Source organism: Myodes glareolus, chromosome 4, assembly GCF_982192425.1.
Source record: "Myodes glareolus chromosome 4, mMyoGla1.1, whole genome shotgun sequence".
NCBI classification, from domain to species: domain Eukaryota; kingdom Metazoa; phylum Chordata; class Mammalia; order Rodentia; family Cricetidae; genus Myodes; species Myodes glareolus.
The window spans coordinates 97382876-97397271 of record NC_142029.1 but is presented as its reverse complement, the minus strand read 5'-3'; the positions used below and the strand labels follow the sequence as shown (position 1 = coordinate 97397271).

General features: G+C 43.2%; 1 protein-coding gene across 9 annotated transcripts in view; it reads left to right on the top strand.

Annotated features, from left to right (window-relative positions):
- The window catches only part of Opcml (opioid binding protein/cell adhesion molecule like), a 1115999-nt gene that overhangs the window by 854683 nt on the left and 246920 nt on the right, over positions 1-14396 (top strand). For all 9 annotated transcript variants that reach the window (XM_085689788.2, XM_085689789.2, XM_048458726.3 and 6 more), the window contains one exon: positions 10164-10396. In XM_085689788.2, coding sequence (XP_085545914.1) covers positions 10164-10396 — 233 coding nt within the window. The remainder of the gene's footprint in view (positions 1-10163; positions 10397-14396) is intronic.

The window sequence follows — 14396 nt, the reverse complement described above, 5'->3', positions numbered from 1 at the left end:
ACACCTTCTGCAGAGAGCAGGGGAGGGTGGAGGAGAGTGGTGGGCTGGGGGGGGGGAGGAAGGAGAGAAGCCATTGGTAACTTGAAAGGCCTGGGGTTTACCTCAGGGTTCATTGCTTTCGAAATGGCTTTGCCCAGTGCTGTAGTTCCTGTGTCCTAGTCAGTCACAAGATGGACAGACGCAGAGACCCTAAAGTCAAACAGTTCTAGAGGAGATGCTCCTGCGCCACGCACTGACACAGTATGCTTTCTGAGAAGTGTTTGAGGAAATCTATGCTCATACTTCCTCTGTTCTAGGATGAAATCCCATCTCTGCCTGTGTGTGTGTGTGTGTGTGTGTGTGTGTGTGTGTATGCTTCGCTATTTTGTGGTGCCTTCTGAGTGTAGGAGGGGCCCTTAAAGCCATTCTCATAGTTCTGCGGTGCACAGCTGTCTCTGTACACTCTCTTAGGGAGATGGAATTTGCTTCTCTGGAGCTGCTGGCCAAAATCCACACACTCTGTGTGTGAGTCTCTCCCTGCTCCGTCCCGTCGCGACTAAACTGTCAGCTCTGACAGATTGCTTCTGATTCTTTCCTGTCTCAATCCTCCTGGCCTGAGAATGGTTCTTCAAGGCCGAGGATTGTCCTTTTTCTATGCAAACCTGCTTAAGCCAAGGACACCTCTGCAGAAGCTAGTGGGGCCTGCGGGCCCACTGAGTTCTCTTGCAGGTGTGCACAATTGTATTGATTGATCTCCCAATTATGTATTTTTAGGAGTACAGCATTTTACCAACCACAGGTCATCAATCTAGAAACTAGCCCATCAACCACTCTTGTCACCACACCATGAAAGGGGCTGATGAAAATACAAAGGTAGGGTTGTCTCTGCCTCCGATGGAAGAAACACACTAGAGGAGGAAATAATGAAACCGTACCACAGAACGCCACGAAGGATGATAGAGAGCCCTCAAGTGTGAGATATCTGGGGAAACACAGGATCTTTGGAAGTAAAAAAGAATCCTTAGGCAAGCTGGGGAAACTTGCATCCCTTTCCTGGGTCATGTTGAAACTATAAAGCTCATTTTGAATTTAATGAACAGACCCAATCTGCCCTGTAATCTATTCTGTAGATACCACATCACGAAATCAGCACTATGGTTCCTTTTGCTGTTTGAGACAGGTTATCACTGTATAGGTTGGTCTTGAGGACCATGCCCACTGTTGCTAGAACCAGCTCTGGGCAGGGGAACCAGGGCTGTTTAAGAACGCTAGCTGAGTGTGAGCATTCCTCTGCGGTTTCTGCTTCAGGTCTTGCTTGAGTTTTCATTCACCTCCCTCCATGGTGGACTGCGCTATAGAAGTGTAAAATGAAATACACCCTTTTGTCTCCTAGGTTACTTTTGGTCAAGGTGTTGGTTATAGCAAGAGAGAGACAATGAACATGAAAATTAAACAAAGTACTATCCCTGGATTTAGACAGGCAGGGTGGCCCTTGTAGGTTCAGTGCCAAACCCCCTTCTTAGCTCCAGAATATTCCATTTGTGTGAATGTCGTCGGAGTTCATCAAGAAATCTCAGCATCTGCCATCCTTCTCAGAACTGTCATGATCCACCTAGATGCTCTGCCTGGCTCCCCCTGGGTGGCCATCGTCACCTCGTCAGCACATTCCCGCTTCTGTCGTGTGTGTGCGTGTGTGTGTGTGTGTGTGTGTGTGTGTGTGTGTGTGTGTGTGTGTGTGTGGTGTCTTTGCTTCTAGCTGTTTTTCTCTAGGACTTCACCGAGATTTCCCACGCGTTTAGGTGACTCTCCTCTCTCTACAAGCCACAGCTCTCTTCAGTCCTCTTACTCAACCAGTGCGGTTTTCTCAATTCTAGGCTCCTGACTTGCTGAGCTGGCAGACTCAGCAGTGGCTGCATACGGTCTGTGGCACTGTGCTCGTAGCTGAGCGTTGCTGGAGACCATTCCTAAAACTGACAGGGGTTTGAGTTGGACATTGTTGACCAACTGCGCAAGGGACCTCAGCACAACTTGTGAATCATAGGACAGTTCTCCAGCAATTATGCTCTCATTTTTCTGCAATAGTTATTTCAATTTTTCTTGGCCTCTTCCTCTCGTTCCTATCCTCCCATTTACTTTCAGCAAGCAACTTTGTCGCCTACTATGGAGAAAATAGAAACCATCAATTGTCTTCGTGGTTTCCTATTGTAATACAAGGTCACCCATGTTCTGTTTTTCTTCACTTAGGGGACAGCAGATTGGTCATCTTTTCTTAAGTGCACTATATTCAATACTTTTCACTTTTGTTCCGGCATTTTATTTTAATGAAAGCCCCCTTTTCTCCTGTACTATGGCTCACTTTCATTCCGTGAGACCGTTTTCATCCATACATATGCTAATAGTGTAGAACGAAAGGAGACAGGATGCGTCTTTGTCTTATTCACAGTGACATCTCAAGGGTGGACAGTGAGGTTGCTCATGATACAACTGGTCCTTAGCACATGGGCTTTCTATGGAATGTGGACGTGCTCTCTTGTTTTCAGGTAGATTCCCCACTGTACTTGTGCATGTCAGGACACAGGGGCACCCCACATGTCACTGGTCACAGCAGAAATCACAGGATGCTATAAGACTACAGCATACTTTGACAGTCACGTGATGCTGTGCTCATTTCCTTGATTGTATTCTGTCTCCTCATTTCTCTCAGGCCCTTACTCTGCGTGCATTTGTATGTGGTACCTCTGGATATATTCCTCCCCTTTTACACACACACACACACACACACACATAAACACACACACACACACACACCACCACCACCACCACTACCACCAACACCAACAACGACAACAACAAATCCATAGAGCATGCATCTCTGTACGAATGTCACACGTTCACTCCAGCTGGTGTTAGACACCACTCTCTAGTGTAAAAGACATTTTTGACGCATGTGCATGCCAGCCCTTTAGGGCAACCTGTTGCACTGTTGAGATGTTTTGGGGTTCAGCCCTCTCTGAGAAGCTCTTTGTTCCTCCCCATTTTTCTGCTGAGGCTCTCAGAAGATTCTCAACCAATATCTTATCACTAATATTAACTTCAACAGAGTCATTACTGCTGCTGAATTCCTGACTGTTTGAATCGTAAAGGTTTTTCCCTTACATAATTTAAGGTCTTGTTGATGCTTTAGAGTTGCCTCTATTTTAAGTCAAGAAACAGTGGAGAAGTTAAAGCCTCCCAAGAGAACAGCTTTTGCAATTTGGGAGTTGATTTAAAGATATTTCATGTGGGCTTGCTTGTTCCTTTGTTCTGAAAAGTCATTTATTATTGCTCTATGACTTCTCTAAAGCAGGATATTCTTCCTGTTTTTCCAGCTGGCATTATTAACATATTTTGATGGATTGCATCAAGAAATGTAGTAAGGTTTGGAATGGAAGAATCTTAACGGAGATTCACGTAACGTTCAATTAGTGGAAAAAAATTCAAGACAAACAAACAAGCACCGATCTAATGTTGGAAAGTGTGCTAATGAGACAAATCCAGAGAAGTGTATTTGGGGTCCTTCACATGTAACAGATTGTCTCTATCTGTTTTCCTTAAATTGAGAACTCTATAGAAGAGTTTATTAAAAGTAGAGTCCAAGAACAGAAAAACATGGTTTTCATAGTTTCCCAGTGGTAACATTATTTTAAAAACCAGTTTATATAGAATCATAAAATTAGATATAGATGCCTTGGGCATGTTCTATTACACGACTCTAACTTTTTAAAATGTAAGTTTTATGCACGTATAAATATCAAAATTGGAATTTGCAATATTCATTCAATAAAACAGATAAAATTTTATTAAAATTGCATCCCGAGTTGCATCTTGGACCATGGCACTGACAGCTGTAGGCCACTGCTCTTCAATTTAGCCTATGCAATGTGAGGACTAAGTCTGCCCCGTCCCAACCCTAGGGTACCTTCATTACACAGCACACATGGTCTCATTGAGCTTTTCTTGGCAGGAATGCATCACCGACCCCATAAGGCACCTCTATTTTTCTCATTAGCCTGAGAGAATAGGAGGGCTTCCTTCTGTAGCAGTGTGATAATAGACACAAGTACAAACCTGAATATTTAAATTTAATTGTTACCATTCCACTTCCAGAGTATGTATGGGTTATATTTTCCCCAATTATAATATAAATGAAAATTTAGATTGAGAAATACACAAAAAATACGGGCCTTGCGTCCCGTGTGTATGTTTGCATTTGGGTATATAGCATACATACCTTACAGAGAGACACGACATGTATATGTCTATATGTATGTATCTATGTATGTATGTGTGTATGTATATGTATATGATGTATATGTATCTTCAAAGACATTTCCTTTACCTTATGAATGTTCTTTTGATGCCTCTTTGAGAAACATTGTCTTGCAATTTTAAATCATAAATATGTATTAATCACCTGTTAGCTGCCAGGTGGCTCGTGGGAAGTGACGTGACACAGAGTGAACAGCGCCAGTGTTGTCCCCATCCATGTGGTATTTACAGTGCGACAAATGAAACTTTACATGCTTAAGTTCAACTGTGTCAATCTGACAAACAGTTCAGGGGTCTTCAGCATCCCCATTACGTTGCAAAGAGAATGCAGGTTTACAATGATGAGTTGGAATCAGAGCCTGAGTCATGCCTCCTGACTTTCTATTGAGTATGGTGGAGTCTCAGGCATGATTCCAATAACAGCAGTGGGAATGTGAAGGCCTTCTCTAGCAAAGTCTCTGCTCCCCCAAATACCAGTCACCAATGCTTCCAGCATTAACATCTATGAAGTTATTAATACAGGAAGAATCCACTGTGAGTCCACATTAAAAGTCTAGTTCTCCAAGTCCACGAATATCTCATGTTGCTGTAGATTTTTGTGTGAATGTGTGACTCTTATTTTTGATCTGGACATGGTTTCCAGCCAAGCATGCTCCCGCTCTCAGTCTGAGCATGGTTGGCATTGACCACCTGACTCGGGTTCCAGCTGGACATTTCCTCCCCACCCCACCCCCAGATCTGCCCAACCCCCACAGTTCCCTCCTTATAGCCCATGTTCAGTCACAGGAAATGATCTGTTTGTATCTCTCTCTCTCTCTCTCTCTCTCTTTTTAATCTTTCGAGAAATACAGCTTCATGAGACAGGGAATTTGCCTCGTTATTCTCAGCTGAAGAAAGTTATCTTATATATAGTAGGTGCTCATTAAGTGTCAGTTGAGTGATAGCAGTTTTACTTTTCATTCTCAGAGGCCAAAAATAAAATAAAAAAAAACAAGAATAAAAAATATAAAAGTGTTAACGTTTTCAGATTTTGTACTGCAGAAAATGGAGTCTTTTGACGAAAATTTTAGCCAGTGTTAAAAAATGAAATTTTCAAGATAAAAGGTGCGGCACCAGTAGCCCCAACAGACGAGACTTGCCTGACTGTTGCAGGGAGCCGACTCATTATACGAGTGACGGCGAGAAGCAGAGGAGCTGGATTTAATCAGAGTGCATGGGAAAGGCACAGAGGAGGGGGTTCCAGTGACCTGAGTTTGCCTTCTGGTCCTGGAATGGAATTTAGGTTTAAATGGGAAAAGAGATGAGCAAGGGACCAGGAGTATGCATAACTGAGCAGGGTTAGTCTCCATGAGTGCAGGCCTATTGATCATTGTCTCAGTCTGGTTCAGCAAAGGAGTTTGAAGAAATCCTTACTAGCGGAGCAGACATCCTGGTTCTCAGGCAGTGATTGCTACCACACTAGTGTTCAGCCTGGAAATCATAGTAACCGTTCTTATTTGGGAGCCTTTGCTGTTCCTGGCACCTAAGATAACTATAGTTTTAGGACAATGATCTGAGAAGTTCGAGAGCATTCAGGAATCTGGAGCAGGCCACTGTAAAACACTGACAGTGCCCAGCTCCTGTTGTCTGTTTCTTCAGCCTTGAAGGCAGAAGATATTGGGTAGGTACCAATGGATTCTTCACAGACACAGCTTGAGACTGATGAGCACGCTTCTGTGGAGAAGTAAGCAGACGAGCAAAAGTAAAGGAGTCAGGTCAAAAGTGAAGACAGAGATGCCAACCTTTCAAGTTACTTTTAGTCATCCATGGCCGACGTGAGGAGTTAATGTTTTCAGCAAAAGCATCTTCTGTCTGTTCAGAGCAGCATCTTGTCTAGTTCCTCAAGGAAAGACATTCTCAAGAAGAGTCCTCAAAGCAGCAGCTAGGGAGCTTGCCACGGGCCAGCTCAGGTCCTCACAACCTTCTGGCTGGAAGTTAAAGGGGGCAAGCCTTACTGGCTTGAGTTTTTCATGTTTACTGAGTCTGGAAACCTGTGTTTTCAGGTGTAGGTTTGCCTGAACTGCAGTCTCACCTCTGAAAATGAGAAACAAAACAAAGAACACTAAGAAAAACCAACCCACATAATTACTGTTTCATACTCAGTGGAGTTGAGGAGCGATGTTTGCCTTCCAGTCCCCAAGGTGCCTTTCAGGCATATCTTGGCTCACCCTGATTCTGTTTTCTGCCCACTTTCCTCACACTCCCAGTGGCTTAAGGACACGAAAAAGATGATACTAAGTCGCTTTCCTTTCCTCTTAGATTATTTTGTCATTTATGAAAAAAAATTAAGTGTTGTAGATTTGCACAATTGTGATTAAATACAGCCAGCCAAACACTTCTGGCTCTAGTTCTGAGATTCGCCGAGCTTCCTATGTGGACTGCCTAAGTGTGAGTCCCCTGCTTTCACCAACGTAGCTCTTCACTGAGACCAGTGACTTGAGTATCCCTGTGCCTCCACTTCCTTACCTGTGAACTGCGGACGATGTAAATGGTTTCTCAAAGGTCATTGTGAGGAATGGATGCAATGTGAGAAGTTCTCGCAAGTGCTGCTGGAGGACCAGTTAGCAAGTTCTGCTGTTAGAGGCCATTTGCAGCCAGCTGCAATGAGTTCTGTTCCACCGGGGACTACTAGGTAGGGTTGCCTTGGATTGTGAAGATTTTACATGTGTAGGAGGTCTCAGGACATCAGAAAGTTGTCATTAACCTTCCTCGCCTCGCTTACTGGCTCACTCTTTTTTGACATCAAACATGCTCCCCTCTGGGTTTCTCGTTAAAAAGGGTCCAGCACATTGCGTCAAAGAGGCGGGAAAGAGCCCAGGTTTGGAGGATCGCTGAAGCACACTGCTCACATCCTTCCTGAGTGTTCTATCCTGTTGTACAGAGAAGCTGGCAGAGCAGAGTCATATGGTGTTAGGAGGAAACCAGGAGCCAGGAGCTGGGAGCCAAGAGCCGTTATGCAGAAGGCTGTTCTCCCCTGCCAGCCCCACCAGCCCACCGAGTTTCTGTTGCTCATAGGTTCTGAAAACTGCTTTCTCTGACTTTCCACAGATGCTCCTTTTTGTTTGTACCTCGTATCCACTGATGAGGCCCAGCTAAAAAGCAAGTAAGACAGACGAGCATGGGCTGTTCACCAGGATGTATCTACCCGAGGGCACTGGACCCTTCTAAGGATACTTGGGTTGTGCTCTTCCCTGAAAGGATAGGTTTGGATTAATAAATATCAAAACACACTTTTTTTTTTTTTTTACTGTAGCTGGGGCCGTTTGCTGGGGCTGCGTGTATTCAGTCTGCAGTTGCTGGTCTCGGATGAAGTCAATAATAGGTTTTGAGGAAATAGATTTCAAGATGTTGAATTCTCTCCATCTGCTCTGCTTGAGAAAGCACCTAACGTTGGACTACTTCTCTTCTGAGCATGCCCCCATCACAATCATCCAGGAGACAGTATTTCCCTATTAACTCCACTATCTTGCCGTCATCTTACCAGCATTATCTTAACCTTCAGGAAGGGCCCCACAGTAGTAAAGCAGGGAAATCTCATTCCCACAGCAGGGGCAAATTCCTAGCAGCATCTTGAGTCCTCTGCCCTTGAGCCAGAGCTCAAAGAGCCGGCTTTCATAGACGGCGGTATGACTTAACATATGCAAACAGTATTTTTGAGCACAGTGAGTTAAACCAGATGTTTCTAGGGAAAGAATAGCATGTCATTAATAGCCATTGGATAAGCCCTGGTAAGATGCTATCTGTACACTTTACACAGGTACTGAGAAACTGAGTGAGTGTGGTATTGGGTTACAAACCCCACTGCAAATCAGATATTTTTTCAATTCGTTGCTTTAAAGGAAATGGAAAGAGGAACTAATTGAACTGTCAGCCCTGAGAGTATCAAAATAATTTTTGAAGCTATATTTCTGTGCAGTTTTTGCCATATATCTTGGAAGGCATTCGGAGAATTCGGTGTCATTGCTGTTGGAGATTTTTATTGCCCTTTCTGTGCTTATGTGAACAAGGTTTCTTTAAAAGCAAAAAGTAGAATAGAATTGATCCTAATGTTAGCTCATTATAGAAGTAAATGATTTCTTAATTTGTGGTATGAAAAACAGGCTTACCCATGTGATTAAGCTACATATTTACAATCCAAGTTAACTTTTTATGGTTAATTATTACTTAAAATGTGCAAGATATCTATATTGTTTTGCCAATTTTACATTTGTGGTGATAACTCATTTTAAAAGCAAATATCACTACTTAGAGTTTTATAGCCAAAGGATATAAAAGAAATTTGAACTTCAATCTCTATATATTTTCTTACAGATAAATATGATAGGTGATCAATAAAATGTTTTCAAGCATAAAATGCATCCTGCTGAGGACGTATAATGGAAGGATAACCTCAAGTTCAAAAAGGAACAATATATACTTATGACTTTTAGAGAGGAGCTTGCTCATGAATTTTGAAGGTAGATTATCGTGATTATCAATCACTACAGTGTTCAGATTCCACTGAACTCACACAGACTCTCATTCCCCATCAAAGAAATTCCCTGGAAGCGTTATTTTAAAGTGAATTATTTTCTGTAGACCAAAAGTGAATTACTTGAAGCTACGGTTTAACTCAATCAGTTTATAGGTACGTTGAAGGTTATGAAGCTGCCCCAGATGAAAGTTAGTATCTTTAGCTGCTCTTTGTCATCATATTCATGTGGCTCCTGAACTTCGCAGGTTGGTCTCTTAACCAACCTTTGTTCTTAGGAGCCCAGCTGTCTCTTCAACCTGCTTGGAGCACCTCTGCGGCCCACCCAGTCCTACTCAGATGGTGTGGGAAGCCTTGCTCTTACCTGGACGTTAAGACTCACCTGTCTCTTGTCGATGCCAGGGCATCAGCTCGGCTGCCAATCTCTTATGTGAGCTTGCAGCCATAGGTTGCAGGTTGGGCACATCTCTGACTCCTCAGAACACATTGCATTCTGGGTCCTTCTTTATCTCCTCTCAGGTTCCCAGCTCCTGGGGCACATCTGCAATGTCTGTCCCCAGCTGCAGACACCTTTGGCTCTCTCTTGAGCACAGGTGGCTGCAGATTATACCCAGCAACAAGCAATTGTCATTTGCATTCCCAGCCTGTCAAGGGCTGGGGAGACTGGCTGAAGGGCTCTCTGTGATTGCAGACTGCATTCGTGGGGGTGAGGGAGGGGTACAGAATGGTCCTGCTGGGAATCTTGCCTCCAATGCAATCTTTGGAAGTAGCTGGGAGCGCCTGAGAAAGTTCTGCTTTTCTGAGGTGAATTTTACTCATCTTTGCACACTTTGTGGAGCTTAGGGGCACAAGGAGATTACCAGTACCTGGGAGGTCTGAGGTAAATAAGTTCAAGTCTTGATTAACTACAAGTTAAGTATTTACTCATGGATTATCTGTGACCTATTTGAAATACTGATCTACTTTCTGTCCCTTGTGCCTCTGGGTCTTTGCTACCGCGAATGTGGCAAATGTGCTCAAGAAATATAAACTAATTTTCATATAAGCCTGAGGGTGAAGTAAGAGAAAAAGCAATATGCAGGCAAGATATCCACATAATATGTTCCTAAATCAAGGAGAAATGATTTTGTATCATGGCTCCTTCTGGATGATTCAAGCCTCTCTTGCCTTGTGTTCACAAAATTACATTAGTAATTGATTGTCTTCTTTTAGTATTGTTTCTGTTTAATTTCTGCCTTGCCATATAAGAGCGCATGTATAACCGCTCTGTCTCTCCTCTCTCTCCCTCTCTCCTTCCCTCTCTCTCTATTTCCTTCTCGGCTCTATTCTTCCTCCCCTCTCTACCCTATCCCCACATCCCTCACAGGTGTACCATAGATGATCGGGTCACCAGGGTAGCCTGGCTAAACCGCAGCACAATCCTCTATGCTGGGAATGACAAGTGGTCCATAGACCCTCGAGTGATCATCTTGGTCAACACACCTACCCAGTACAGTATCATGATTCAGAATGTGGATGTATATGATGAAGGTCCATACACTTGCTCGGTGCAGACAGACAATCACCCCAAAACCTCTCGGGTCCACCTCATAGTGCAAGGTAAGTTACAGCTGGACTTAGGCCGGTGTTCCTTTTGGAAATGGACCTTGATCTTTGTGCTTATGAATAAAGATACAAAAGGTCACTTTCCTCTGTTAAATCCACAGGTTAAGAATTGCAAATCTTCTAGAAGTTTTTCAATTTTTTTCTTTATTTCTCTAGCCCTTTGTTCTCACCAGGGAGCCTTTGTGCATATAAGGTTGAACTTTCTTAAGAAACTTAGCATTTGAAGCTGGCACAGGATTCAAACACAGATAAATGCAGTATTAATCACAGAGGCCTTTATTTCTCTAAGGCTTGTTTCATAATAAAAGGCTGATATTGATGTGAAGCTGGCCATGTGTGCTCTAGAAATGATGCTGAGTTCTAATCAGTTAGGTCCTCTTTGGCATTCCTGCTAAGTTTATAGTTACAGCTCCAAGGTGGAGTCAAGAGAGACCTTATAAGAATGATATCTCTAGGTCAATGCTGGAAATAAATTCATACAATTGGAAATAAGTTCATACAGTTAAAAGGAGCTGAAAGGATGCTTTGGTATCATCATTCATTCTTCAGAAAAAAATCTGTGTAAATTTAGCACAGGTATAGTATCAAATGTGATTTGATAGTTATTAATTTCAATCATACTTTTGAGATAAAAGTAAATGATCTCAAATGTCAGGTACAAAATATTAAATTTAAAATACCTGCCTATAGAGAGCAGCCACATAAATTTGAAGGCCATGTTGAGGCAAGGCAAATAAGCAAAATAAACTTACTTTGAACTATCCCAGCTGCCATCATGGCTTAAGAACTATGTTACTATGGTAAGAATGGATTTTCAAACAGAAGAGCTCGATCACCCAACGATCTTTCCTCTACTGAATGAGAAGCTTAGCTTATCCTCTCTCAAAGCATGCAGCTAATATCTTAGAGACTTCCTCCGAGCTCTCAGAAAGGGGCCTGTGCATCATTTGGTCATTATCAATTTCAGTTTATCAGATTCCATTTGCCATAGACTCAATAGGTATTATTGATTTCCTTTTTGCTTTTCTATTGTGAAATGTGTATACCATCCTTCTGTAGCCAAGAGTTTCTTTTTTGAAAAATAAGGTGTAACTCATTTCTGTTGGTTTCATAGACCACAGTAGATGAGACTTAGTGTCTCTTCATACTCAGTCTCTTCACACACATAGACCATTTCATATGCTCACTCTTTCCTTTGGACAGAGCAGCCATTGCCAGCTCAGCATCCATGTCTACCTCTGGGGACACTGTGCAATAGATGTATTGGGTCAGAGATGGGTCTGATCATACTTATCATCCTCAGCAGCTCTTCTGAGAGACACAATACTAAAGCCCAGGTTCTGTCCAATCTGTTGGTACTTCTCTCTACCCCTCGTGATTTCAGAGATTCTAAAGGGACTGTCATAGAATGGGCATTTACAGATGTTGCTGGTTTCAACATATGTGTCCCACCCAGAGGATAGGTGATTGGGTAAGGATCACTGCTAAGAGACTCAAGATTGGTTGCTATCTGGAACTGAAGGCATGGACATGGCCCTTCTCAAAGGATAGTGGACGTACTGGTTAAGATTAGTGATTGAAGATGGGTTGGGATGTCCTAATATCTGCTTGCCATGTGGGCTTGATTCCACAGGAGCTAAGAGTCTCAGTCTTGGAGGTGGCACCTACAAAACCTGCAAAGCACAGTGGTCTTCACATCCAGAGGGTGTGGCACTGAAATGAAAAAAAAAGTTATCAGGTGCTGTACGGGGACAGACCCAGACTGTTGGCATCAATAGGATGAGACAAATATATAAGCATGTAAGAGGTGAAACTGCACACATGGAGCTCCCAGAAAGTGGTCTCGGGGATGATGCCTTTGCAATGCACTTTGGGTGATTCCTGGAGTGTGGTATGGAAGCCTATAATGTCACCTGTTGTGGGGAGGGGCACTCATGGAGAGTGTGAGAATTGGGGCATGGGGACTACAGTTTCTCCTAACTTAGAAGTCAGTTCCTCCCATTCTCCACATCCGTGGCCTTTGTAGCTCTGGCCTACCAGGAGCTTGTGGAGTACAAAAACAAGCCAGCAGGTGGCTGGAAGATAAAGGATGCTCTGCCACTAGAACATTCCTACATTCCTCACACGGGATTTTCCATTAAGCAAGAGACCAGAAGCCTGAGCTGTACAAGGGCATTCCTGCCCATGCTGGGGAGCAATGCAGAATCCTCAGGGGCAGATGCAGCAACCCTGTTGCTCTCACTACTCAGTGAGACAGAGCCAAGGTCCTCTCTCTTCCCAGCAGTCATCGGCTTTTGTCCAGTCTATAGATTAATTTTTCAGACTTGGTGTTAGTTCAGGTTAGATAAAGATAATGAAAGTTTCCTAATCCTCTTAAAGAAGATTTATCTGACCGAGTAGAAAGCTTTTGGAATACAATAAGGCATGTAGAAAACCGAGGCCTAATCTTGCCTTTAATTTCAAACCGCTGATGGGTATTGATTTTGCAATAAGAAAAACTGAAAAATTTCCGAGATGCAACTTGTCTGGTTTTTTTTTTAAAAAAAATATTTGTCTTCTGTCTATTTGGCAATATTAATATCTCATTACTGCTGTGAATTGGATGCCATTAACAAGAGGGAAAGACATCCCATGCAGCTTCTAGCTTTGGTTTGTTATTGTTTGGTTGGTTGGTTTTCCTTCAGCTATGTCCAAGCCCAAGAGATGCTCTGCCGTGGTTCTTGATGCTTTGTAGACTATTGGAAACGGCCCCTTTTGCCACATGTCAGATGGGACTGGTTCCCAAGGCTACGTGTTTATAAGCCACTATCATTAAAATGCAACCATAGTTCCCTCGGGTACTTCTTGGCCACTGAGGAGTTTATTTTATGTCACTACATAAGCCTATGTAATAATATCATCTCAACTGTATAAGGTGTGCAAAAAGAAACCCAGAACAATGAGGAATTGGGACTGTTGGGTCAGGTTAGTCACAGCAGGAAAACTCACTTGGCAAGCTGGTCAAGGATTTACTGCAGGAGGTTGGCGGATAGCACAGAGGAACAAGGAGAGGCGAGAGGCTGCATCCAGTATCCAAACAGTGTCTTGAGCTTGGACTGTGGACCTGCTTATAAAAACGGAGAGGCACTTAAGAGATATTGCCAAAGGCAATGGTGAAAATTGATCCTTAATGCCTCGAATGAGGAGGGATCAATGAGAATACCTGTATTTTTGAGTTTGGGGACATGATGGTGATCTTGAAAGAAACTGCGGAGATAAAAGGCTGTGGGATTCTGAAAGAGCCGCATCACGTAGATGTGATAGCACAAAGGTGGAGTTGTAACTTAATACCATTGTCTGAGATTCTGTCATGTCAGGGGTTCACTAGCTTGATAGTAGCTGAGCTGCTAAGGCTAACTGTTCCTAGAGAACAATAAGAACCATGACTTCTTTATCTCCAACCCCACCAATTAACACACTGAGTCGTTACAGGCACTGGGGGTGTTTATCTTCGAGGTGAGTCAGCAACTGTGCCAGCATCTGAACAAGGGATTCTGAAGCCTCTCCAAGCAGACCGGGCTGGGGAGGGGTCCTGAATCCTCTCCAAGCAGACAGGAGTGGGAAGTAAGCCAGGCATTGTCTGATGAGTTTCAGTGGATGGTGATGAAGAAAGTTCCCTGGAGGAGAGGACTAGACTATGACAAGCTAAGAAGTGTGTCATAATAAGGATGCCACAGATTCCGCACACGTATTTAGTACTGTTCAAGGATGCCTGTAGGAATAAGGCAGCTAGTTAGTTCCTGACCACTTAGCCCCGAAATAATCACACAGAAACTATTTTTTTTTAGATCACTGCTTGGCCCATTAACTCTAATATCTTATTGGCTAACCCTTACATCTCAATTTAACCCATTTCTAGTAACCTGTGTATCACCATGTGGCTGTGGCTTGTCGGCAACAGTCAGCATCTGTCTCTGGCGGGGCTACATGGCTTCTCTTTGACTCTGCCCTTCTT